This window comes from Protopterus annectens, chromosome 11.part0 (genome assembly GCF_019279795.1).
Source record: "Protopterus annectens isolate FY-2018-M chromosome 11.part0, PAN1.0, whole genome shotgun sequence".
In the NCBI taxonomy this organism is placed as follows: domain Eukaryota; kingdom Metazoa; phylum Chordata; order Ceratodontiformes; family Protopteridae; genus Protopterus; species Protopterus annectens.
Window position 1 is genome coordinate 1,445,934,748 of NC_056745.1, and position 27,142 is coordinate 1,445,961,889.

At 39.0% G+C, this 27,142-nt stretch overlaps 1 protein-coding gene across 1 annotated transcript in view; it reads left to right on the forward strand.

The window, feature by feature from the left end:
• CPED1 (cadherin like and PC-esterase domain containing 1) overlaps window positions 1-27,142 on the forward strand; it is a 2,422,552-nt gene that overhangs the window by 2,152,217 nt on the left and 243,193 nt on the right. Inside the window, exon 21 of the mRNA XM_044087326.1 lies at window positions 24,137-24,224. Coding sequence (XP_043943261.1) covers window positions 24,137-24,224 — 88 coding nt within the window. The remainder of the gene's footprint in view (window positions 1-24,136; window positions 24,225-27,142) is intronic.

Consider the following 27,142-nt stretch of genomic DNA (forward strand, 5'->3'; position numbering starts at 1 on the left):
TTTACAAAAAAAAAAAAATCTGTAATCCGGACTCCGTACATAGCAGAGAGATGGAGAAAATACTAGGAAAATCAGGTACGTTATTCAAAACTAAAGACGTACCTGATTTTCCTTATATTTCTTCCATTCTGTCTCTCTCTTTCCCCTAAACTGTCGAAAACATTGTTGTTTTTTAGTAAAAAAAAAAAAGAAAACAAAAACAGAGCAATGGAGACCTTCTTTTCTCGGTTGCTTTCTTTCCAAAGCACTGATGTACTGGGTACACGGTGGAATGCAAGTCCCATATGCATGAGCAGTACATCAAAAAAGGAAACATGATATTTACCAGCAGTGGAAGGACAGCACAGTGTCATTATACAAAGACATTATTTAAGAAAAGTACGTTTTTTTTTTCTTAAATAATGTCATTGTATAATAGCAATAACTGACTTTGTGGTGTGGTATATTAAGATTTACCCATGGTTGGCTTTATTTAATCACTCGGGCTTTGCCCTTGTGATTATACCACATAAACCGTGGGTAAATCTTAATATACCACACCAATGTTGTCGGTTATTGCTTAAGACTACAATAACAAATGGGGTCCTCCTATTGTACCTACACTGCCTATTTCTCTGCAGTAGCACTTCAGCTATCATTCACAAATTATCATAACCCAAATGATTTCAAGAATTCACCAGAGCTGCCTTACATCTTCAAATTATGTCTTTCTTTATTTGCACTACAATCTTTGAGCTCACCTAGTCATTAAGAACTTGCTGGTATCTTATTTCTCTATTCCTTTCTGAGGAAAAGTGCCTCCTCACTTTGAAGTTGAGATATCATTCATCATCATTAAACTGTGTTTCCTGAATTTGCGTGTCTTTTGTTATGAACAACACTGCCATGCTAGAAACTGCAGAGAGTCCTAAGATGGCTCCTCTACATACAGCTAATCAGAGCATTAGGGAGACAGAAGTTGGACATGTCCAGGATAGGAGAGACCCCTATACCCTATTGTTCCTGCCTAAGAATCTAAATTGGCCCTCTCTTTCCTGACATGAGTTAGCTGGTAGTGAACAGTCCACCTTCCTAGTCTTGCAGAGCAGCCTCCTCTCTCTCTCTGCCTGGGAACACTTTCCTCTGCACTCTACTTTTGCTGTCTCCCATACTGAAGCTTGTCTCCACATGCCGAGTTTCCATTAACTTACAGTGCACATATGGACTTGGTAAGCACAGACTTCACTGAATGTAACACGTGCTCTGTCTACATGTCACCCTTGTGGTGAGCCAGACCACCCCCCCCCCCAGGAAGAGTAAGACATCAGCTGCCTCTGACTCCCATCCTCCCTGTTTGGCTGCTATGGACCTCTAACCAGATAGTCAAGTTCAGGTCACCTGCATCATGGTTACAGCTTGATCTTTCTCTATGCAACAGAGCCGCTAGCATCCTATGATACTTACTTTTTTGTAGATTTAATCCACATTCTGTTTATCATCTTTTCTTTCCTTAGGGAAGTAGATTTCTGTTTATTTACTTATATAGTTATTTTTTTCTGCAAACTTTGTATGTAGGTAAGTGTTATTTGCCCTCATCTGTATATGTTTTGCAGAGATGAGGTTTATAGAATTTCATCTATTCAAAGGAATATTAAGTACCCGAACTGAAAAAAAATTGACTATCTTCCCTTCATGGGTTTTCATTAAGTTATCATCTCAAGCAGATAGTAAGTAATGCTAACCATCAAAAAAGCAGAGTTTTATTTCCTGTATGTTATACAAATAATACATGAACCCAACAATTTACAGAACTAATGTTTGCCATCCCAGAGTTCCAACTTGTGTTACTTTACAGAACTGTCATCAGGACTGGCAGCTGCATTACCCGATGAGCAGCTTTAATAAATTCCAGAAAAAGTAGCCTCGGGACCTCATTCTAAAACATAAATACTTCCTAATCAAGTCACGCTATAAAGTTACATACTTGTCCATGGCTCATTTCATTAAAACATATGTACCTAATTAAATAGTCATGCATCAATACAATTTATATTTATCACAACTGTCTATCTTATCCTCTTTTAGCCTTCAAGAAAGGTTTTAGCACATGCGGATGACATGTGCCAGGTAATTATTATCCTGTTATTTGAAAGTCAAAAATTTTTTTACATACAGAAGTGTAAAAAAAAAGAATTTCTGAAGGTAATTTTTATTACCATTCCAAAGCACAATATAAGGAAGGATGGCCAAATAATGTGCTACTGCTGTGTAACACAATTCTGCAACTCTCAAATGGTGAAACCAGCCTTCTTGAGAAGGCCTAATTCCATTTAAGGGGAGGTCTAAGCAGGTCTGAGAAGTATATATTCAAAATGTTAACTGTTTGATATTGTTTTCATGTGGGGTCGGGTGAAATGCAAAAGGATATCAGCCAATGATTATACATATCTGTATGTAGATTAAAGAATAATGTGCTAAAATAGTCTTGGTTATTTCAAGCATGCCCTACATCTATATACTTGCGTATAATGCATCATATGTGTTTTCCTTTGTGAGCATAAAGTTTTGTGATAACGAAAGGAGGAAGGAAATCTGTTCTCTGATTTGTGAGATGCTCACTGTGACACAGACCAGGAACTGCGGCAGCTGTCCCTTCTCGCCAAGCTACACAACTGCAAAGTAAATGCAGCCCCCTTAAAAGCAAAAAAAAATATATATATATATGAAACTCCAGACCAAACAAATCACTATAGTAAAATCAAAACAAACTCCTTCACAACTGAAGCATTCCTTTAAATAACCATTTATAATGTTTCATGGCCCTGATATGCGGCCTTCTTGTATGAAATGTTGCCAGTAGCTTTAATCTTAGGAAGCTGAATAAGATACGTTTGGATATGTCTTCAAAGTATGCAATCTTTAGAACAAATCAGACACAATTATCCTTTCAGGTAGGATCACATTAGCTGGCAAAATCATTTTAAAATCCACCATGGAGTCAATTAGATATAATTATGCATAACTATTTGAACACTGGCAGATACAGAAGATGTCCAAGACAAGCTAAAAACTGAACCTAATGGTCAAGACTAGGTGACTCTGAGATCCAAGAGGGATTTGAGTTTGATGACCTGAATGATTTTGCAGTACAGTTTGACTTGAGAAATTAGCTAAAATCACTGCAGCATCCATACAGCATACATGTTCTTGGTTCCAAATAGCCCTTGTCTGCTCATCCACATAAGAATTTAACGAGTGGCATGTTTATGGTTTGTACATAATGTTGTCCTGACGATGCTTCCCAAATCTGCAATGCTCTGACTCCTTTCTAAATGTGAAAAGGTTTTGATGAAAGTCTGCACCTCCAAATCAGATGATATGGTTCCCTCTCAAAAAACAGTGTAAGTATGTTGGGGTCTTTTTGCTGAGTGAAGGTGAAAAGGGTAAGATGATTGAAAAATGGATGGGTGCAACATCTGGAGTAATGTAGATATTGTAGACTGTTGCGATGAATTGATAGATGAGTTATGGGCCACAGCTCAGACTTTAGTGTGAATCTGTCTTTATTCTCACTGCAGTCATGAGCGTCAGACAATGAACATGAACAGAAGATGTTAAGGCTGCAAAGAGAAGAAATAAGGTTCTTTTGCAGGATTGCTGGCTGCTGTCTGTGTTATAGTAAATAATCAGTTGAGGTATTTCCAGCATCATGTGAGGATTCCCCCCTACCCACAGCACATTCCATTGGAGGTGTTCCAAGCAAGCCTCACTGGGAGAAGGTTCTAGAACAGATCCAGGAAATCCTTTTAGATATAATGATTCTCAGCTCCCCTGATAACACCTAGGAATGCCACAAAATGACCTTTACTTTGTTGCTGGGGATAGGCGAATCAGCTCTACCTACTCAGCTGGTTATCACAATAATGTCACCAGATCAAGCAGCGTAAACAATATGCGGATGTTTATTTATATTATATTACTTTCTTCTTCCTCTATTTTAGAAGAAATTGTTTTTCAAAAAGGCAAATTAAGCACTATGGAGTTTACCAACTATTCTTTGAACGTGATCATTCTAGGTAGGTTTTGATAGCTTGGTAGAAGGGTGATTCAGAAAGTCCCAAAATCAATAAATTAAGAGTTCCTTTTTTACCTTACTGTCTTGAGTTTTTTTTTTTTTTTTCATTTGGCACAATTTTCTGACTCATTTGAGGAAGGCTACACAGCCCTCAGTGAATTACCACCTGTTCCAAATATCGAACCTATGAAGAACCAGATGTCTCAAAATAAGAAGTTAAGAATGCCCTTAAAGAGCAAAGAAAATAAACAATTGACCTTTTAAAAAGTTGTTGTCTGCTGCAAGACTTCAAATATCAAGTTGTATGTGGCTCACTCTGGTATATGACATCACTTTGCAGTGTTCTTGGTGACTCATAATGGTTTCTCAAGACAGAATAATTGTTCCAAGAGAGAGAGACTGTTCCCAGAATAGACTTTTGAGGACTCAGAAGGAAGACATTAATTTTCCTGACCTTTAAGAAGAAATGCACTGCATAGTTTTTGGACAAATTATAGAGACTCTCCAACTTGCTTTCATCACTTTCCAGCAATTTATTTTCTACAGATTTGTTAGCATTATCAGTTTAAGAGCAGTGCATTCTGGGACAGACAGGTTCTTTGATCTGCTTTATGTTTAAGGGTTACTACTGAGACTGTATTAAGGCAGTTAGTTTAAATAGTTTAAATAAGTTTCATGTAGGAATGTATGTTAGCTTACATTTTTTCTTTTCTTTATTTATTTTCATGGAAATGTGGAAATGTTGTATTGCGTCTTTGACAATGTAGCTGATTAAATTAAGAATACTTTTTGTTCATTGAAAATGGTATAACATGTGGCACTTGTTTGTCAGTATGAAGCAGCTTGTTTTTTTTAACAACTAGGTATGAAGGTTTGGTTTACCCCCCCCCCCAGAATTGGGGCCGCCCCCAGTGGAAGAGGCAGACAACCTGTATCTGAAACATCTAAATATTATATGAAGCAGCTTAAGCAACTCAAATGCTACAACAATAAGCTTTTATTTTAGTTACAAAGTGATGTTCAGTCCTTTGCACTGGCTGCAAGTATAGTTTGCTTTGAAAAATCTCATGTTTTCACATGAAAAGGTGCTACTATTAGGCAGCCAATGACCTAATTGCCTTCAAGTTCGGGAATTACATAACTACAGAATGACTGCAGTATGATGTAAACCTTGATGTTTCACTCAGCATTTGTTTATTTACATACTTATGTCTATCTGTCTACCTTATGCCTTAATTCCCTGGATCCACTAATTTATCAGATTGTCTGGTTCACTTATTTTTGATAAGTAATTTTTTCCTTGGTCTATACAGTCTTGAATATTATCACCAAATTTCTAATCGTCCCTTTATTGATAAGGTAATTATCAAATAGTTTACTCATATTTGTCATTTAAGATGACATCCTGTAACTTATTTCTTGCTTATCTATCTGTTTTAGATCTGCCATAGTATTGTGACTGCCTTCATTCCAGGGGTCAGTGATCTGCAGATGGGAAAGGATAAAATGCTATTCTATCTTGGTCCTCATTCATAGTTTGCTGTCCTGTGATACAGAGTACTTCCTCATTAATAGTTTGCTGTCCTGTGATACAGAGTACTTCCTCATTAATAGTTTGCTGTCCTGTGATAGAGTACTTCCTCATTCATAGTTTGCTGTCCTGTGATACAGAGTACTTCCTCATTCATAGTTTGCTGTCCTGTGATACAGAGTACTTCCTCATTCATAGTTTGCTGTCCTGTGATACAGAGTACTTCCTCATTCATAGTTTGCTGTCCTGTGATACAGAGTACTTCCTCATTCATAGTTTGCTGTCCTGTGATACAGAGTACTTCCTCATTCATAGTTTGCTGTCCTGTGATACAGAGTACTTCCTCATTCATAGTTTGCTGTCCTGTGATACAGAGTATTTCCTCATTCATAGTTTGCTGTCCTGTGATACAGAGTACTTCCTCATTCATAGTTTGCTGTCCTGTGATACAGAGTACTTCCTCATTCATAGTTTGCTGTCCTGTGATACAGAGTACTTCCTCATTCATAGTTTGCTGTCCTGTGATACAGAGTACTTCCTCATTCATAGTTTGCTGTCCTGTGATACAGAGTACTTCCTCATTCATAGTTTGCTGTCCTGTGATACAGAGTACTTCCTCATTCATAGTTTGCTGTCCTGTGATACAGAGTACTTCTAAAGCCCAGTTCATACTCACCTTTCTAAGTCGACCTCAATTTCACTATAGCCCTGTTTTTCTCTATATCACTTAACAAATATATACACACTACTCACCTTTCCCTAGCTACTCTCTGCTTTCTACTCATATCTGCCACATCTCCTCTATCTTATTTGCCCTACCCATAAATGTAAAATTGTAATTTGACAATTTAAATCTCACTATACTTGTCTTGTAGTAATATGTAGTGACTCTAGCAGCAGTCTTTCATTTATTGTTTGCCCATATTGTAACTTTAAGCTTTACATTTTGATCTGTTGTATACAATTGCATGTTTCTAACCTGGAGCTTTTCTTCCTGGGCCTCCTCTGAAAAGGGGTTACCACAGCTCAGTCAGACTACCACAGTCAACCAAAGCAATAAATCGATAGATCTTGATTTATCACCTTAAGACCAATTATAGTCTTACTTCTGAGGTACTCGCATGGTTTGCACTTACCCTTCAGTCTGTGGAGTCGCAATGTTCCCCTCCAGCAGCTCTTCACTCACTTGTCTAGGTCCTTGGGCCCTATTTTGGCTTCTTTATTGTTCAAAGTGGACTTGCCGTCATAAAGGGATGACTTATCTGAGATCAGTATAAAGCTGACGATACTCCCTATAAAGCTGTCGATGCACAGTTATAGTAATCATTGTTTTCAGACTGCTATGCAAGATTTCACTATGCTGGAAGACTGCTTAGATGAATTTCAGAGGACTCCAACTCAGCCCTGTGATGTCAGAAACAATACGTCACCATCAGTCCTTCACGGTACCTTGTATGTCATTTGTCATAATAACGCTGATTTATTGATTTACCAAACTGTCTAACTTCCAGAGCATTTCTGTCTGTGTTTCCATTAAAAACAGGCTCTACACATTTGGACATCCTGGTCAATAAGTATAAGCAAACAAATGAAAGTAAAACAATAAGGTAATACGGTCAAGGTTCAGACACATGGTATGCACTGAATAGGTTTAATGTGCCTTGTAAACAACCTGAAGGGCTGCCCTTGATTCAGAGAGTACCTTTATGTGACAGGTATACAATATTTAACAACACAAAGAAATCAGCATTTGTGAAGTGGAAACACTCAGATAATCTCCAAATCCTACACATCACTCAGTACAAAATTCAAAGAAAACTATATGACATGCAATAGTAGGATCATGCCAGCACATTATCATACTGACGACCATCACTGCAGTCACTAATGAACATCCTGCTACTGACGACCATCACTGGTGTCACTAATAAACATCCTGCTACTGACGACCATCACTGCAGTCACTAATAAACATCCTGCTACTGACAAACATCACTGCAGTCATTAATAAACATCGTGCTACTGACGACCATCACTGCAGTCACTAATGAGCATCCTGCTTTTGCAGACGAAAGCTGTACAAATGCATGCCTTCAAAGAGTTGCCCAAGCATACTGATTTACCCAATCTGAAGTTTGTCCCTTCCTTATGGAGCCAAATTGTTTAAATGCTGTGGCTGTAAGCACTGCACACAGTCAAATGAATCAGGAATAAACTTTTAATTTTCCACATTTAATCAGGCAACAAGACAAGGAGTTGTTTTCAAGTATCTGGAATGGAGACATCATGACGTTTCCAAAATCTGGATCTCATTTTATCTGCATGTCTCTGTTTAAGGGGGTTATAACATTTTAAACAATTGCCTTTTACTCAGAGTAATTCAAGTCCTGGATCCTTTGATTGCCTATGTAATCACCTTGTACTATGTGGAGCCAGTTGTCATTCCATCATAAAGTGAAGGCTTGCAGTCCATCAGCAAAACTGTTTTCTGGTCTGAACTGGTGCCAAATCCCCTGTCTGAAGGTTTGATAAGTTGAACGTAACTGCTTACAAATGTCCCTTGACATACCATAGTTGTATCCCAGCAGCTGTATCCTCCTCAGATGCTGATGTCACTTTACCTTGTGCAGCATCGATCATTAATTCTCCGTGCATCTAGAGGAATTTAACAAAAATCAATACAAACTGAACCTGTGTTCCTAAACCCATGTTACAATATACATGAAGTTGATGAAGCACTCATATTAATATTCCAGGCATGTTCATTATGCATTATGGGCATCTGTGACCTGGTTAGCAGTTCAAATGACTAATTATGCTTAGAAATATATAGGCAATCACTAATGGTAGTCTTGGAATACAATCACTTAATGACATGCAGATATGACAGCTACAGAGACAGAATAAGGCATGCAAAATGGGTCTCTTGTCTTTGAACTGCATACCTAACTTCATGGGAAGAACCATTGTCACACTGGTAACTGTGCTAAATATTATGGGCAATGGTACAACAGTAATTTCAACATTTCAATGAGACATATTATCTGCAGTTGCCATTTGCAGTGTCCACATAAGCTTACTCAGTGTTGTATGCTGCAGTCATCTTCATTGCAAAAAGCATGTTTCCACAGAAACACATAAGCTTGCATGCACACACGTGCACACCTACTTAAATCCTAAATCCTCTACAGTTTCATTTTCTGTCACACGGACAACTATTAACAACCCTTCACGTAAGTCTTGAGGTACATAGACAGACATCCTTAAGGAACGTTCATATTACCGTATAATGGCATCCTATCGGAAATGCTATATTTCTAATTGCAAGTCCCACAACTTTTGGAAAATATCATTAAAAAAATTAAAATGTTAAAAATCACTATTATGCTATCAAAGCATTGCCTTCACCTCTACTTCTGACTTTCACTGTACCTCAGAACAGGGAGGAACTCTAAGGTCATTGGCGGACTTCACCCATTTCCTTTATACACTGGAAATACATGGAGTAAGAGAATCTTACTCATTACATGCAGCTGCAGTCCACCTTCTGTTTTAACATCACCATCAATGGTAGATTGCATTATTTATTTATTTATTTATTTATTTATTTATTTATTTATTTTTGTAATTTGTGCAGTAATTTTTTTGTGCCAATTAAGTTTATTTTTGATACCAATTTAGACTGAATGTTATCTTTTAGGAGGTTCTTATTCCTTCTAAGCAATTTAGACATGTGTCCGTTGAACCAGCAGGTCAAACTCCGAACTTAACATAGATTTTAAGAGAATTTTATTTTTCAAAATGCTGCAAAAGATTCTCCTGTACAATCAAAGAAAAAAAACTACACAGTAACTTGGTTCTTCTTCAAATGAGATTCTCCTTTATTGTGCAATCTTTTCAGAAGTTCTAACTTCTGCAAACATTGCACAATAAATGAGAATCTCATCTGAAGAAGAATAACCAAGAGTCACCGTGTCATTTTTTTTTTTGTTTGTTTTGTTTTTTTTTTTTTTTTTATTATTGTACAGGAGAATCTTTTGCAGCATTTTGAAAAATAAAATCATCTTAAGATCTAGGTTAAGCTCAGAGCTCAACCTGCTGGTTCAACTAGCTTAAAGCTATTCAGGCACATGTCTAAATTGGTTTGGTGGTATCAGTACAAGATACACACAAGGGAGAGCCTTGGGGTACTGCTTTGATCATGGGAGCTTCCAGGTGCTGGGAAAAAAAAGGTTCATATTTCTTGCAAATTCTTACTGTATTTAGAGAATTATCATATTATATTACATATTAATATGTTTTTAAGTATTATTCTATTCACAAAAAACTTTGTGTATGCTCATACCATCAGTTATGCTCATATTGTTTGAGTTTATCAAATTAGTGTAGTGTTTTTCTACCCTAGATTACACCTGAAATAGGTCCACATGGATCAATGTTCCATCCCATTTAGCAAATATAAACAAATACTTGAAGTAAGCAAGGAGCAGGTATCATTAAAGCAAAGACGTACTTGTATCTATTTATAATAATGCTCATTTATTATAATAAATAATATATATTCTGAGACACTGGAAAGACACTGATTATAACTTGTTTTATTCAGATCACATAACATCCTGAACATCATGTATGGTTGTGCTTTTTACATCTGAGGAAGTATTTCAACAATATACAGATTATGCATCTGAAAGCAAGCTGTACAGAGAATTATCTGCAAAGTATAAATTACATAGGTAAAATCAGGACTGTATTAACTGTAAAGGGAAATTTCATGATCACTATACCTTTCAACTGCCCAAACTTTCTTAGTATGTCCAAATTTTTGCTTCACATTTTTGCTCTCCAAAGTCATTAAATAATGACGTACATTTGAGTTTCAGACATCATATCCTTCATGAAGTGCATGCTAACACAAATCCTGCTATTCTAACAACTTTTTAAGACCAGTATTAAAAATCTTGCCCTATATTTGGGCCTTTGTCCTCTCCCAATTATTTTCGGCTTTCCCCAGATTTCTTACACTAAAAGGTCGAGTGGTACAATGATCACGCTGTATCAGTTACTATTTCTGCAGTGTGCAGGATCATCTACAATTGTGAGATGCACGAGTTGCGATGCACAGAGTGAATGCTTTGCCCTGAATTCTTTCCAGATTACTTGAGTCAGATCAGTGTCTCAGACAAGGAAGCACACAGCTGGTGATAAATAAAGTCACCAGCCAACATCTGCTGAACCTTCTGAAGGAGCAAGGTAAAAGGTACCCCACAGGAGCATTGCAACACAGGGGACTAGGGTATGAACACAGCCGAGAAGCAACAAATACATTGAAGATGAGTATAATAAGGGTATATGGGGGAATGCAGTGGTCCCATCTCAAAGTAGCAGGGTATTGTATACCATCTAGTATAGGGGGTAGATTTTGGAGACCACAAAATAATCTCTTATTTGGGCATTTTCTATTGCCAGATGCGTATTAAGCACTTTTAAAGAGGCATGAGCTAAAAACATGTTTAAAAAGTTCTTGAAGAACAAATATAAGTAGGAAAGAAAATATTTCAGCTTTTAAAAGAAAAATGCATTTGGCCTGAACTACTTTAAAATTAGGTAATATAACTCACTTTTAAGAGCACAATCCCATCACATCTGGAATCAACTAACATTGTAATGGTCCACACTGAACAAACTTGTCAGCGACACAGAAGCTTTGTATCTCATTACACACTGTGGTCATGCACTGTAAGTATACAACACATCATATGCTATGTTTTATTTATAATAAACCTCAGCTGGGATGTAAAATGAGCAATGGAAATATGCATTTAATGTTTTTGTCAAAAGACGTTGCTTTCTTAAGTAGTGAAATGTGGTAATACACAGCTGCATTGTATTACTGCAAGCTGTGTAAGTCTCATCAGGCTGGAAGACTACTAAACCAAGAATGTGAGTGCCAGGCAAGAATTAACCTTGACAGTTAACTGGTTAAATGAGTTAATGAAGTGAACAGATTTTCTAGATTAGTGAAGATAGTCACACTACTGTATTTTTTAGACAAGGAGAGAGTACTCGCTTAAGAAAGATAAGACAAGAAAAACAAATTTGAAAGCTAAGACTTGTAAATTAATTATTAAGAAATACAGGTTGAACAACTATGCTCCACCATCCTTGTAGGGTCCAGTTATAAATGGACAACTTCAGCCATTTACCACATGCACATTAATTACCTAGTAACTGTGTGTGACCCCACTTATTACAAGCTTAAAAAAAAAACAAAAATCCTCATTGCCAGTCTGACTTATTATGTTGTGGGAGAGAATCCAGGGAAATCTAACGGACATGTCTGCTTGTATTTTGGATATTAATTTTGGGAAAATGAAGTATTGCACCCTGGACAGATTCTTGGCTACCAATAAGGCTGCAGACTATTGGACAATACATGTACAGAGTATTTCTGTTTTTTCTTATGCAAATATACTGACTAAAAGTGGCCATTGTCAAATGAATGTAAAATCAAAGCTGAACATATGTGGGATATTAGCTGTAAACAACATTCTCTTTTTTATGAACTGTTTTATTAAACAGTTGTTCCAGCAATATACAGATAAAATCCAAATCAACCTAATTAGGCTGCAACATTGTCCAAATGACCTGTCCCATAGTGTTTATGGTCAGCATACAGTTTTACTATTCTGTATGCAATAAATTTCTATGACTCAGCAGTTCTCAGTTACAAACACCCTTAATCACCTGCCTACTAACCCCCACCCATATGTCCTTTCTTTCAATACTAATTTGGAGAGGAGGAATTAGTCAGGGTTTATGGTTCAGGAAAAGTTACACACTTATGCCAGACTAACTTATTTTGTCATTTCACATTATCATTCTGTCTGGCCCCTCTCTTATTTGACAAAATATCTGGAGTTTTGGGCATGGCTGTTAAAGGTTTTCTGTAATTCTTAACTTGTTTTTGGCTGCTGAGATATACATGTTCCAAGAGGCAGCATAGAACATCTGCTTACATCCCTATTATATTAGAGAGCTACTGATCAATTCCCTTACCTCCATCATAGATAGGTTCTGCATTTGCAGACCCTTCACCCTCATCTCAGAATATTAAGATGGTCTCAAGTGTATTACCTTATCTAGCTTTCTGACACCTGAAGTGTCGTAGAATACCCATCACATCTGCTTTGACATCTGCTTTTCTGCATTTCATAGGTTCATAGGTGTTTACTAAGCCGAGCCATTTTATTTATTTATTGCACAGTTTATTTACTGGGATAACCCATTGGGCCAAGATGAGCCCATCTTCAATGGAGTCCCGGGGAGAAAAGCTCCATGAACAGCAATATAATATGAAGAGAATGCATTTACATTTATGTAATACTATTGAAGAATGATGGTATTACACAACATGACAAAAAATCCACGCATCCCATATCTCTGACAAGTTCTGATACCCTTGATAAGTGTAAGCAGGGGCTTGGGAGATGAACTATTTACAGGTTACCTGTGCCCATTAGAGACATAGGTGCCAAACCAGGGATGAATTTCCAGTTTCCCATTCAATTGCCCAAGTTGCACTTGAATTGGGTTAGGGAGGAACTCTGCTTCATATGGATGGGAAGCCTGTTCCATAGACAGAGTAGTTTCTGGGATATATACCTATCTCTCCAGTAGGTCCTATTTATATCACAGGCGAGGTTTAAGTCTTTATAATGGGTAATTCTGGTGCTGTTTGTTTTGTGGATATGCAGGAGGTCCATCAGAGTGGGGTCTGACAATGCCCTGTATGCCAGGCATAGATCTCTCCTCAAAAGCCTGTAGGGGACAGAATACAGGCATAGGGCCTTACACCCTGTATTCTTTTACTGCGGACCTCTGTGGACATTCCATTGGGAATTGTACTCAATGATAGGTTTGATGAATGCTAAATAGAGTGGAACAATGACATCCTTGGACTTAAATGCCATACTTGTGTTTATAAGTTGTGCAACATAGAATGATTTCCTCACTACTGTAGACGCGTGGTGATCAAAGGCCCAATTACTATCTATGTGTGTCCCTAAGTCAAACCGATGCAGTTTTGGAATTTCAATAGTAGACCATAAAGAACTGGGATCCCCTAAAAACTTGAGAAAACCTATTTTAAAATATGCAAGTTAAAAGTTAGATCCCAGAAAATAATGAAATAGTAGTAAATAAACCCTAGTGATATAAAATTAAGTTGCTGTAAATGCAGTCCCTTTCTTACCTCACATTTTTTTCATCAAGCGCCACAGAATCTGTTATTATTTCCATACTTTTGCTCACACTGCAGCATATACGTGCAGTGCTTTAAACATAATACTTAACCCATTTCCAAGCAGTAAGTCAGTAAGTGCAGATGTTATTAATCATCAGCTGTGCTAGTCTAATGTTGACGACTAGAGAAGTTATATCCATAGTGTTAAATCCTCCTCATCATCGGCCCCCTTTTTCCCATTTTTCTACATGGGGTTGGGGTATCGTGTTAACTGTCGCCAACTCTCTCAATTCAGTGACACACCCCTGCCTTCTTCAACACTCATGCCTGACTGTCGCAGATCTTCTTTCACACAATCCATCCACCTCTTTGCTGGATGTCCTCGCTTCCTCTTAACTTCTTCTTGTCTGTCCCAAATCTTCCTCACAAGATTGTCTCCTGCTTTTCTGCACATGTGCCCAAACCACCGTAATCTGTTCTCTTTGATCTTTTCTGCAATTGGAGGTACTTTGGCTTCTGCTCTTATGTCCTCATTTCTTCGTCTGACCCACAGTGTGCATCCTATCACCTTTCTCAGGCACTTTGTTTCCCTCACATGTAGCTTCTACAACTGTTCTGCCTTTACTGCCCAGGTTTCTGTACCATGCATTTGTACTGGTTGCACCAATGTACACCTTACTTTTCAGCTTCTTTAGCATTCTTATGTCATAAACTACACCTGATACTCTATGCCAGTTGGCTGCACCCCCTCTAATTCTAGCTTTGACCTCTTCATTCAGACTACCCTTCTCCTCAACTACTCCTCCCAGATACTTGAAGCTGTTACCTGTTCCACTATCTTCCCTTCTATCTCTAGTCTCAGCTTCTTCTGATTTCCCCAATTTGCTGCCATTACCACCGTCTTATCTGTGCTTAGTTTTATCCCATGTGCTTTCAGATTTGCATTCCATTCTCCTATCCTTTGCTGAAGTTCTAGCTCAGAGTCTGCCTGTACTGCCACATCGTCTGCATGCAGCAGCTTTGTTGCTCTGTCCCCTCCAACCTGTTTGCTAATGTAGTCCATCACCAGTATGAACAGCAGTGGGCTCAGAGCTGAACCCTGATGTACACCCACACCAACTGGGAACCCCTCTGTGAGGCCGAACACTGTTCACACTTGAGTCATTGAGTCCTTGTGCATAGGCTGCACTAGTTCTACCAATGCTTCTGGGACTTAAACCACCACAGTACTGCCCAGATCAGCTTTCTTGGGACCAAAGTCATATGCTTTCTCCAAGTCTAGGAATGTCCAGTTGGACTCTTTCCTCATCATTAGCTTCTTCTCAACTATCTGTCTCAATGCAAACATCGGGTCAGTTGTGCTACATCCTGATCTGAATCCAAACTGCTCATCTCCCATCTTACATTCTATTACTCTGCGTATCTGTTTATCAATCACCATCTCCAGAACTTTCATGCAATGTGATAGGAGTTTGATGCCTCCGTACTGCCCACAGTTGTGGATGTCCCCTTTGCTCTTGTACACTGGCATGAGTATGCTTATTCTCCAGTCATCTGGGATATGCCTTTCTCTCCACACTGCTATTAGTACCTTCAGGAGCCATTTCTCCCCTATCTCACCCAGCATCTTTATCATATCTGCTGTGACCTCATCTGAGTCTGCTGCTTTCAATGACTTCATCTTCCTTAGTGCTGTTCTTACTTCTTCTTGGGTGGGCGCCTCTTCTTCTCTCATTGTAGGCTGTTTCTGGGGCAGTACAGCTTCTGTGGGGTTTTCTTCATTTAGAAGCTGCTGGAAATATTCTTTCCATCTGCCTTTAATGTCCTCTGGGCTGGTGAGCAGGTTGTTGCTAGCATCCCTTATGAAGGGTGTCTGACTATCTTCTTTATCTTGCTGTCTTTGCCTTGCAACCTGATATAGTTTCTTTGTGCCCCTTACTGAGTCACTTTCCAGAAGTTGGTAGAGTGCATCTGATGTCCTATTCTTTGCTATTGCAACTTCTTGCTTAGCTTCATTGTTAGACAACCATTAGTCTTTCCTAGCCTGGTCATTCTTTTCTGTCTCCCATTTCTTCCTGCACTTCTTCTTTCTTTTGATGACTTCCTGGACTTCTGCATTCCACCACCAGCTTTCCTAATGTACATTATTTCCATACCTGGCTCGGCCACATATCTTTTCTGTAGTCTTAACACGTGTTGTTTTAGGAGCTGCCATTTAAATGTAATCCAAAAACAAACTAAAGAAGCTACGGAGGTGCTTGTAGTTATAGTCAGAATCACACACACACAAATAAAGAAACAAAGAGACACAAACACACACACACACACACACACACACACACACACACACACACACACACACACACACGTACATCAAATACACACATACATCACATATGCACTCACACATCATACATATCATGCATGCACATGCTCGATTGAGTGTGAGCGTGCACACACACACACACACAATTGTGTGAACTAATTTTAAAGAGCACCTTTAAAATAAATGCAGTTAATGAAACTATGCTGTTTGTCTTTTAATATCGGTTTACTGGCTATGTTCACTGGTAAAAGGCACAAACATTTTATAGAACAGATAAATGTGTTTATTTGCTAAAATGCAGCTGTTGGCAATTCAAGAAAAGTATGAAAAAAATTCTAAGCTACCTCAAAAAATTGGGCAAAATACTTACAGAGATCAAAGTCTACACATGGGATCAAAACATCATGCCTGCAGGCAAATATGCTATGAATGCACAACCTAAAAGTGTGCTTGTATACTAAATTGTGAATTTATGTGACTATTTTTACACGTATGACAACATGATTGAGAAGATTATCCCTGTTACTGGCAATACAATGGATGCAGCTTTTATATATATTTTCTTCTGTTTCTTTTGTCATTCTCTTGAACAAGCATAATTATTTGCAACAATCAAGGCTCATTAGAAGTCTGATTGCTTTAACAGGCTACAGAAGACCCCTCCCTCATTTTATAGCATCTTAAGACTCCTTCAGAGGCCCTGTTCAATGTAATAAATTTCAGGTGTACCAACGTAAAACTATATTTGAATACAAGGCTATATGTTTTTGTTACGTTTTATCTCATACTGAGCAGTGGATATGTTCTCAATTTTTTCATGAATTTTCATGAGAGCTAAAGGCAATAAGGTTTCTGTAATGACTGTCCTCCAAAAAGAGAATGGTTATGTAAGTTATGTTATGTGTCAAAAAAATGTTTAACTCTAGCAACAGTACAGTGACTAGCTATGATATACAAAGCATAGTAAACCACGGTGCTACAGTTGTATATACTCTTATGGTATTTTCATAGCCGCATACTTCAGCCCATAAAAATGCGTGACAACTAGAAACGTATGTGGGAGATTTATAAGGTTCCCACAGTAACTCACTGTGAAGCATTTTAATTTAAAAGTGTCAGCCTGTCAAATGAGACCATACAAGAACACATTATGCATTTGTTAATGTTTCTTGAAATGACTAAAAAGCATATGGGTCTGTTGTTGATCATAGGTCAAGCAGCCTGTCAAATGATATCTTTAGAACATCACAGTCTTTATAAATTGAATTAAGTTAATGCAAGATATAATGTTAGCATAACAAACAACATCGGTTTTCATTAGCGTTGTGTAATATTACTCCGTCCATATAATCAGACAGCACAGATAATTATGTCATGGCATTCATACATTATGAAAAGTTTATTAATCATGTTGTCAGCGTGTTGTTCTTTTTGTAGCTGAAGATTCTCTGTTACTACTTTCCATTGCATTTATGTTTTCTCATATTTATCTAATATAATATTTGATCTGTCTGATAAAAATCAAATAACATTGGAAAAGCTTTGCCATTGCTGCCTTCTTTAAGCTCAGCCATGTATTTCTAATTTCATGGTTGTTTTGAATAGCATGATTTTCTAAAACTCATTCTGTTATGCTATGAGTCCAGACTCTTAACAAGAAGGCATTTCCACAGGTAGACACATCATTAGAATATGTCTGATCTCTAGGATTGATGTGGATTTAAGCTGTCATTTTTGAGCAAGTGTGAAGGAACTTTCCATGTGAAGGGCACACGTGAGGAAGTGGCATTCCTGAACTATCACTTTGGTTGACATACTGATGTGCAAAATACAGAAACTAAAGGTTCTAGAGTTAAATTAAAGGTGCTTATTGAGAAAGTAATGTGATAGAAATAGGATGAAGTGGGACTTTCTGCACTGATGTTTAGAAAATAGAGTAAAGTTCTGCTACACAGAAGTCCATATAGTTTCATAGCACTCAAAAAAAATTCCACCATTTAAACAAAGGTGGCCCTTTACTCTTTAACTATGTGTCCCATTTGACTGGCCATACTTGAGGGAATCAGTCAACGGTATACACTTAACCTGAGTATTTTTTATCTAATGTGCAGGGAACTATTTCCCAACGTATTAAAAAAAAAAGAAAAGCTAATGCTGAATTAATGCAGTAACCAAAACAGAAACAGAAATGATATGTCTAGAGGAAGAATAGAAAATACAAAATAACATAATCAACTAGGCTGGATTCATGATTCCTACACTAGGTGTACACTGTTTTGAGTGAATAGACAACACATGCATAGCTTTCATCTCCTTCCTCCTAATTTTAGTTTTTCTACTATTTTCTTGCAGCCTTAAATATCGTGGGGATTCATAAAGGTTGCCACAAAGTATATACTATGTTTACACTTAGTATAATCTTTCTGAATGAATAGACAGCACAAAAAAAGTGATAGGGATGCTCTTGAATACAGACCGTGTATACTTAGTGTGCACTTATTGTAGGCATTCATATATGTATAACATGGCAATACACAAGAGCAGGGAATAGTGACTCATATTATCTAATATTTTCCCACAAGGACACAGCTGTAATAATTAAAGTAGTCTACAGCCCTCCCCATCATAAGAAAATATGAATCAATATCTTTTAAGTAATAAGAGCCCCACAAACTCTATTAGTTTTATGAAGCAAATGTAATAAGCTACTTTTTGGGAAGGAAGTGTGAGGTGCTCCCTTTTTCTCTGGCAGGAGAGGAGTGAGCTACAACGGTTCTTTTCTGAGGAATGCAGTTGCCTGATGTTATGCTACGAAAATATGAATTACTCATGACCCTACCATTGTGATTTTTATTTTTATTTATTTCAGATATAATTTGATCCAAATGGCAAGAAGAGGTCAACAATATTTACAGAAAAGTTACAGTGATAAGTTACAGAAAGATAAGAGTTCTTTTCAACAATATTACATAGATCCATGTGTATTAAATGACAGTATTATAGTTCAGCATTTGAAGAACAATAAATACAACACACCAGAGAAAAATCCACAATATTACTTAACAGGAATGCATTGGGTCTAGTAGTGCTTATGACAATGGAGAAGATGCTGTACACAGCTAAGTTCATAATGAAATTGGCTGACAAACTCTAGGCTATTTACAGTAAATAGCTAGGTAGAAAGCTAATGTCTTCAAGCCATTGTTAATAATGAAGCTCTATATGTGTATTTTCATGGTATAATTCGCACTTCTTTTCTGAAAGCTTTTTAGAAAATTTTAGTTACTACTTGGAAAGTAGAGGTATTGCACTGCCCAGAAGGCATAAATAAGAATTTTGCATGCAAAAAAGACATTTGCATTATGTATATTTTTTAAGTTTTTAAGGAGTTTATACTCACTAACTTTTCTATGATGCACTAAGTCATTATTCCTGTTAGCATGAGCAATCTTGCTAAAACCTTTTTATCCTACTGATGCGTGGAATTTGGTTTTCTGGATGAAAAGTGTTCCATCATTCTGGGATCACAGTGAGTACAAGGAGGAGTTTTGTAAACTTTTTGGCTAGGACTGAGTAGTGGTGTTTATACGTGCCCTATAGGTGACAGCAAAAAGAAGAAATGGGGCATGTGCAGTTTCCAGTAGCTAGCTAACTTTCTGAAGTGTTTAGTAATGGTGCTCATTCTCGGGAGAGAGATGACTGTGTCTGCAGACTATATTAATGGTAGCTGGGACATGATGGGTGTGCGGGCTGTTCAGTAGTGACATTAATGGGAGGGTGGGAGGGTGCCCTTCTGTCTGGGAATGAAGACATTTGTTACCAGTGACTTTCTTACGTGAGGACTAAGAAGATTAAGGCTGCACTTAACTGAGAACTTACGTTTTCAGCTGAGACATTGTGCATAAGACTACAGTGAAGGATGGAGCCAAGATGAGTCCAAGGTAATGAGAAGTTAATTTGATGAGATGGTTATCTAAGGCAGTATTTGAGGTCCGTTTGCATTTTTTAAGTTTTGCTGAGAACTGTTTAACATGGCTGCAGCTTATTGAGATTAAGGTCTAAGTGATTTGGGAAGAGATAATTACAAATTACTGAGAAGTCTTTCTGTGGATGAGAATGCAAGCCAGGTGGCCAGATGTGGTTGAGATTTGCATAGGATTGGTATCAGGGGATACAGCTGCAGTAGATGGCAGGGCACTACACTAGTGTGGATGTGACAGTAGTTGTGGTTCTTCTGGTGGGAGTGCTACAGGCCATGAAAGACCTTGGGCCCAGCCATCTGTGGAGGAGGACTACCATGGAGGCTACATCCACATGGACAGCCCATTGTACCATTCCAAGTTCACCACCCATAGGTGGCATTGAGGATGTGACACTATGGGATTTTGAAGTACCTGTCCACTAAGGAATGGGTGCCTGCAGTAGAGGTAGTGCAATGGCTGCTAGGTGGCTAACGATCTGAGCAACTGGCGAAAGAAATGCTGACCCTCACATACATTGTCATTTATGCCACACAATAATCTTCTCCTTTTTGTCACAGCACAGATGACTTTCAAATGTTTCTAAATCACTGAGTTGCACAGCTGCTATTTATGCCAAGAGTGACAACTGTTTTGCCACTTAGCAGAAAATACATTGGCAACTTTCACCTGCATACTGATCTCTTTTGTTGTCATCATAGTCTGTGATGTTGCCACTGCCCACTGAATGTGCATAAGATGGTGATGACAGCTGACCTTGTGTAAGGCTACCAAGCATGCCTTGTTCCTCCACACCAAGTGAAAAGGCAGGGACAGTTTCCACAGAAGACAGAACTGTGTGAGTGAATGTGGGTGGAAAGATGCTCACCACAGCAGCCGCTGCATGGCCCCATGCTGAGCATAGCACTGTTTTACCAGACTTGATAAGGCTGCCATCATCATTAGGTTGTGATGCTGCAATGTCAGGCATGTCCCAATCAATTGAGTCTGATACCATGATCATTGTACCTGTGAAGGTAGTCAAATAAATACTGATGTACAACTGGTGATATGTGGCACTCTCATGTCAGTGGTGTGCCACAAGGTTGTGCCACTCCCTTAAGGTTATTTCAAGTTGGTACATCCCTAACAGAGACACACAGTGTCATGTTCAGTCAAGCTACCACATTTAACAGGCATCAGTGTCCTCTCACTGTCCTCAGACAGGAACACCAAGAAGTCCTATGTGTCAGTGAATGAGGTCTATGACAGTGGATCCCTTACCCCCCAGCTGTGGCCAACATCTCACATGAAATAGACTTGGGCTTTCATGCAGTTGTGCAGTGTCATGTTTGTGATCCTGTTTCAGACCTCTTGTGCCAACTTGTTATGGCCAGAAATGGTTCTAACATCTGTAATAAGTTCCTGCCACAAAAGCTCCTAGAAGGCCTTGATAGGCCTGTTTGAGATTACAGTATATCTTCTGTGTGCAAGTAGAGCCTGCAGTGCCATGTTTGTCTGTGATGTGGAAGACATAGAGAGCATAAGACTATCCTCTCCTTCTTGTAGTATACTGCATTCAGAAATGCATATGGAACAGAGGAACCCCATCCCTCCCACTGCATTCAGAAATGCATATTGAACACAGGAACCCATCTTTCTCACTGCATTCAGAAATGCACATGTAACAGAGGAACCCCAACCCTCCCACTGCGTTCAGAAATGCATATGGAACATACAAACTCCATCCCTCCCACTGCATTCAGAAATGCATATGGAACAGAGAAACCCATCCCTCCCACTGCATTCAGAAATGTATATGGAACAGAGGAACCCCAACCATCCCAATGCATTCAGAAATGCATATGAAACAGAGGAACCTAATCCCTCCCACTACATTCAGAAGTGAATATGGAACAGAGGAACCCCATCCCTCCCACTACATTCAGAAATGCATATGAAACAGAGAAACCCCAACCATCCCAATGCATTCAGAAATGCATATGAAACAGAGAAACCCATCCCTCCCACTGCATTCAGAAATGCATATGGAACAGAGGAACCCCAACCATCCCAATGCATTCAGAAATGCATATGAAACAGAGGAACCTAATCCCTCCCACTACATTCAGAAGTGAATATGGAACAAAAGAACCCCATCCCTCTCACTGCATTTAGAAATGCATATGGAGCAGAGGAACCCCATCCCTCCCACTGCATTCAGAAACGCATGCGGAATGGAGGAACCCCATCCCTCCCACTGCATTCAGAAATGCATGCAGAATGGAGGAACCCCATCCCTCCCACTACATTCAGAAATGCATGCGGAACAGAGGAACCCCATCCCTCCCATTGCATTTAGAAATACATATGGAGCAGAGGAACCCTATCCCTCCCACTACATTCAGAAATGCATATGGAACAGAGGAACCCCATCCCTCTCACTGCATTTAGAAGTGAATATGGAGCAGAGGAACCCCATCCCTCCCACTACATTCAGAAATGCATGCGGAACAGAGGAACCCCATCCCTCCCACTACATTCAGAAACGCATGCAGAATGGAGGAACCCCATCCCTCCCACTGCATTCAGAAATGCATATGGAATAGAGGAACCCCATCCCTCCCACTACATTCAGAAATGCATGCAGAACAGACGAACCCCATCCCTCCCATTGCATTTAGAAATGCATATGGAGCAGAGGAACCCCATCCCTCCCACTACATTCAGAAATGCATATGGAACAGAGGAACCCCATCCCTCTCACTGCATTTAGAAGTGAATATGGAGCAGAGGAACCCCATCCCTCCCACTGCATTCAGAAACGCATGCGGAACAGAGGAACCCTCAAGCAGTGCATGCATAGCATGAAACTCTCTTCCCTTTCAAGCAGTGGGATGCAGTTTGCTGTCAGTATATCATTTTCTCCCAAAGAATATAGAGTGGTCTCTGGTATATAAATAATCCAAAAGCCTACTGCCTCCCCATTAGTATATAATATATAATCCATATAATCCCCCCTCCCTATCCAGCACAAGAATGCAATCATAAGTACATATTTTCTTCCCCAGTAGTACAGTACAGAAGGTAGTACTGATGTACATATCATGAGCAGTCCCTTCTATCTCCAGCTAATCAGTGCGTGAAGTAGATATTCAAATATTTCATTGCAGTGCCCCCTTTGTTGCCAATATGTTAGTGTGAGAAACAGGCCAGCCAAGCATCTTATAGTAAGGAGTTGGCCAGCTAGAGCTTTTGTGGCATAACCTACCCCTGGAGTTGCTGCCCCTTGGTGGCTCCCAGAGTTATGCTATACCGCTTCTCACATTACAGAAGCATGTGTGTCTCCACACATGAGACAGCATGTAGGTTGATATATGCACATTAGCACTGATCGTTGCAACATGTGATCTCCGAGCATAAGATCCATAGGTGTGTCATCTTATGCTTTCACTAGGTGTCATCCAAGGGTTAAGTCACAGGTGTCTCCTTTTACCCAGTATGGGCGAGCTAGTAGTGGCCACTTATTCTCACCTTCCCTGACCCATCCCTGACCCATCCACTTACTGTGCAAGTGTTGCTAATAAAACATGGGTCACCTGGGTCATAATCAGGGCTTCATTTCTTTGTCCCACAGAGGCAGGAACCCACCTACCTTCATTTTGGAATTGCATATGACATATTCTATGCATACCTCTGTTAAATGTTTATACTTTAACACAGTCTTAAATGTATTGATTGGTAATCAAAAATAAACTTGTTCCAAGGGAATGTACACATGAGAGATTGCAAGTGTTTCCATTTCTTTTCTGCAGTAACTTATGATAGCATTTTTCTAGCATTAGGAGTTATAGTCACGTATATTAGTAGGATTTCCCACTTCAGTGCTCATTTTTAGAATCTGGACTCAACAGATGCAGAACATGGATGATAAATGAAACATTTGATAATCGCCAATAGTAAGTAAATGCAGTATCATGTACCACTAATCAGGACATTTTTCTTCTTCTCTTTCACACAGGGAAAACCTTTTAAATATCCTGGTTGTTATAAAATCAATTGGAATAGGATTCCACTTGCCTGTAGAGGGAATTCGGTCTTTATCACTGGTATGTTTGCACAAATGATTCTTTTCAAAATATGATGTTATTACACATTTGAAACAAAAATGCATTTATTTGTAAATGAAAGTCAGTTACATTAATACAAATTGTACATAATTTAAGTGTTTCTTTTTGGTATGCTGGAAAGAAAGTATGTCTTACTACATTTGTAATGCTGGTTCCCTGGGTCCTACCCATTTCAGCTTTATGAAGGGCAGATCCTGCTTGTTAAATCTGGTGGATTTCATTGAAAGTGTGACCAAGGCCCTTGATGAGGGATAATCTGTGCGCATAGTATACCGTGACTTGGCAAAGGCTTTTGACACAATCCCCCATTCAGGCATTATCGATAAACTTAGCAAACTGAATGTAAACCCCTTCGTTGTAAGATGGGTTGTCAACTGGCTCTCAAACTGGACAAACACTAGCAAAGTGGGTGACTCCACATCAGCCAGCAGACGTTTTGCCAGTTAGGTGCCACGGTGGTCAGTGCTGGCCCCTCTACTGTTTAGTACATACCTCTCAGAATTTCAGGTCAAAACCAAGGGGTTGTGGCTGACCAAGTGTGCAGATGACTACAAACTATACGCAATTATTGAATCCCAAATGATGTCAGTATATTCCAGGAGGGCCTCACGCAGACCACTGACTGGTGTACTAGTCAGGGTCTCAAATTCAATGCAAAGAAATGCATCATCATTCCCATCAGCACAAACAATGTCCCTTCACAGTGTCAAATCAGTAACATTACCTTAAGTACCTATGAAGTGGTAAGGGACCTTGGATCACAGGTTGACTTGCAGCCTTAACTTTGACCACCATGTGTCTACCGTAGTAAGGAAAGCGTTTCACATAGTACACTTAATTAGTAAAGGTATCACCTTGAGAGTAAAAGAGGTTATAACCCCCTATACTCGGCACTTATCTGGCTCACAATTGTGTATAGCACCCCATTTGGCATGTACTGTACAAATCACCTGCAGCAACTGGAAAGACCTCAGAGGTTTCTAACAAAAAAGATCAAGGGACTCCAGCATGTGCCTTACATAGACTGACTAAAGTCCCTGTCATGATACTCTGTATCATATAGACTTCTTTGGGGAGACTTATGCCCAGCTTACAGAGCAATCTCAGACCCAAACCTAATGAACTTGCTGCACATCCGTAAACCAAATGGAGCTAGAGCTACCCACTCCAGGGGCCTAAATATTGCCTGAAACTTAAATAGGGCATGCTGGAGGGACAGATTTGTCTCCCAGCGACTGCTGCTTCCTTGGAATAAGCTACCAATTCATGTGAAACAGAGCACCTTTATGACACTGTTCAAAAGGAACCTGGACGAGTGGATGGGGTACCATAAATTCTTACTGGGGATAGCATCCACAACCCTCCTGGACATGGCAGTCATTACTAATTGCAGTCCTGAGTATTGACTAGCATATATATGGTATTACATTGGAATGAAACAGCTAGGCTTGAAATGATCTCCGGGTCAATAGCCTAGTGAACTCCTATTTGTTATCACGCTGAGCTACTTGGCCACTGCTAAATAGTTAGCATGGCCAGTCTCGAACCATGGACCCTGTCAACCACAGTACTGTACTTAGACCACTAAGCCACAACAGCCACCATTACAATCCTATGATTGATGTTGTCTCCCATGTTCTTTACTTTCACAGGAAGAATTAATGTAATCCAAATGATGGTCTCATGATGGGTTTCCATGTATGTTGTTGTATATCTTTATTGGGTGTGACTGACAAATGGTTGAAGAAAATTGGAAGTATGTGTGATAAATTCCTGTGGAATAGGAAAAGCAGTAAACTTGCTAGTTGAAGCTTGAGATGGCTTTGTAGATGGGAGGATAGGGAATGCCTTATTTTTGCTTATATTAGTTGACTGTGGCAGTATTTTTTTTCTCAAAACCATATGAGACAGGATAGCAACTTTAATGACAAGTCTGGGGATCACTGAGACAGGATAGCGACTTTAATGACGAGTCTGGGGATCACTGAGACAGAATAGCGACTTTAATGATGAGTCTGGGGATCACTGAGACAGGATAGCGACTTTAATGACGAGTCTGGAAATCACTGAGATACTGAGATTCTTGAGAATTTTATTACAGTTATGAAGGGGTCAAGGAAGTCAGTGTTTAGTATTCTGAGAATTTGTTTATGGAATAATAGCAATTTTAAAATACAACAGCATTATGTTTTTGGAAGCAGTGGCAAGCCCAAGGGGTTAGGGGGACACAGCATATATTAAAGAAAAAAACAGTGATGGGGTTTATGAATTTGAGGAATGGCATAGCTTTAAAGTCAGATTTTCCATGCCTGTGAGGGATTGGTTTCAATTTGAAACATGCAGATGAAGTGTGGTTAACTACAGTGGCCTTCATAGATTGTGCAGCGCATGACTGGGCAAAGACTAGTTGGCCCCTTCCCCTTATAGAGTTGGAGAGAATGGATAAGCTAACTTGTGGTAAGTTTTATTTAATACTGATTAAGCATTTATTTTTATGGCTCTGCAATGGATAAATTGCACATAAGAAGGAAGGACAGGAAAAGGGAAAGGAGCGGAGTTTTCTAGGGAGGAGTGGAGGGATTGTATGAGGCTACATAATAAGTTTGGCATAGTGCCCAGGGTATGGGATCATCATATGAGGTGGTTCCATGGATAGTTTAGAACGCTAGCAACATTGAGTACTGAGTCTGGTGAATGAGACGAATTGTTGGAGATGTGCAGAATCTCATGTTGGTCAGATTTATATGTTCTGAGAATGTAAGGGCATTAAAAGGCATTGGGTAGATAGTGAAGAGTGTGAACCAATATTTGGAACTAAAGTTCCAAAAGCGTGGCTGTGTATATATTTGGTATTGGGGTTTGAAGAGTTTGGTTTGGATTGCTCAGAAAAGGTTATA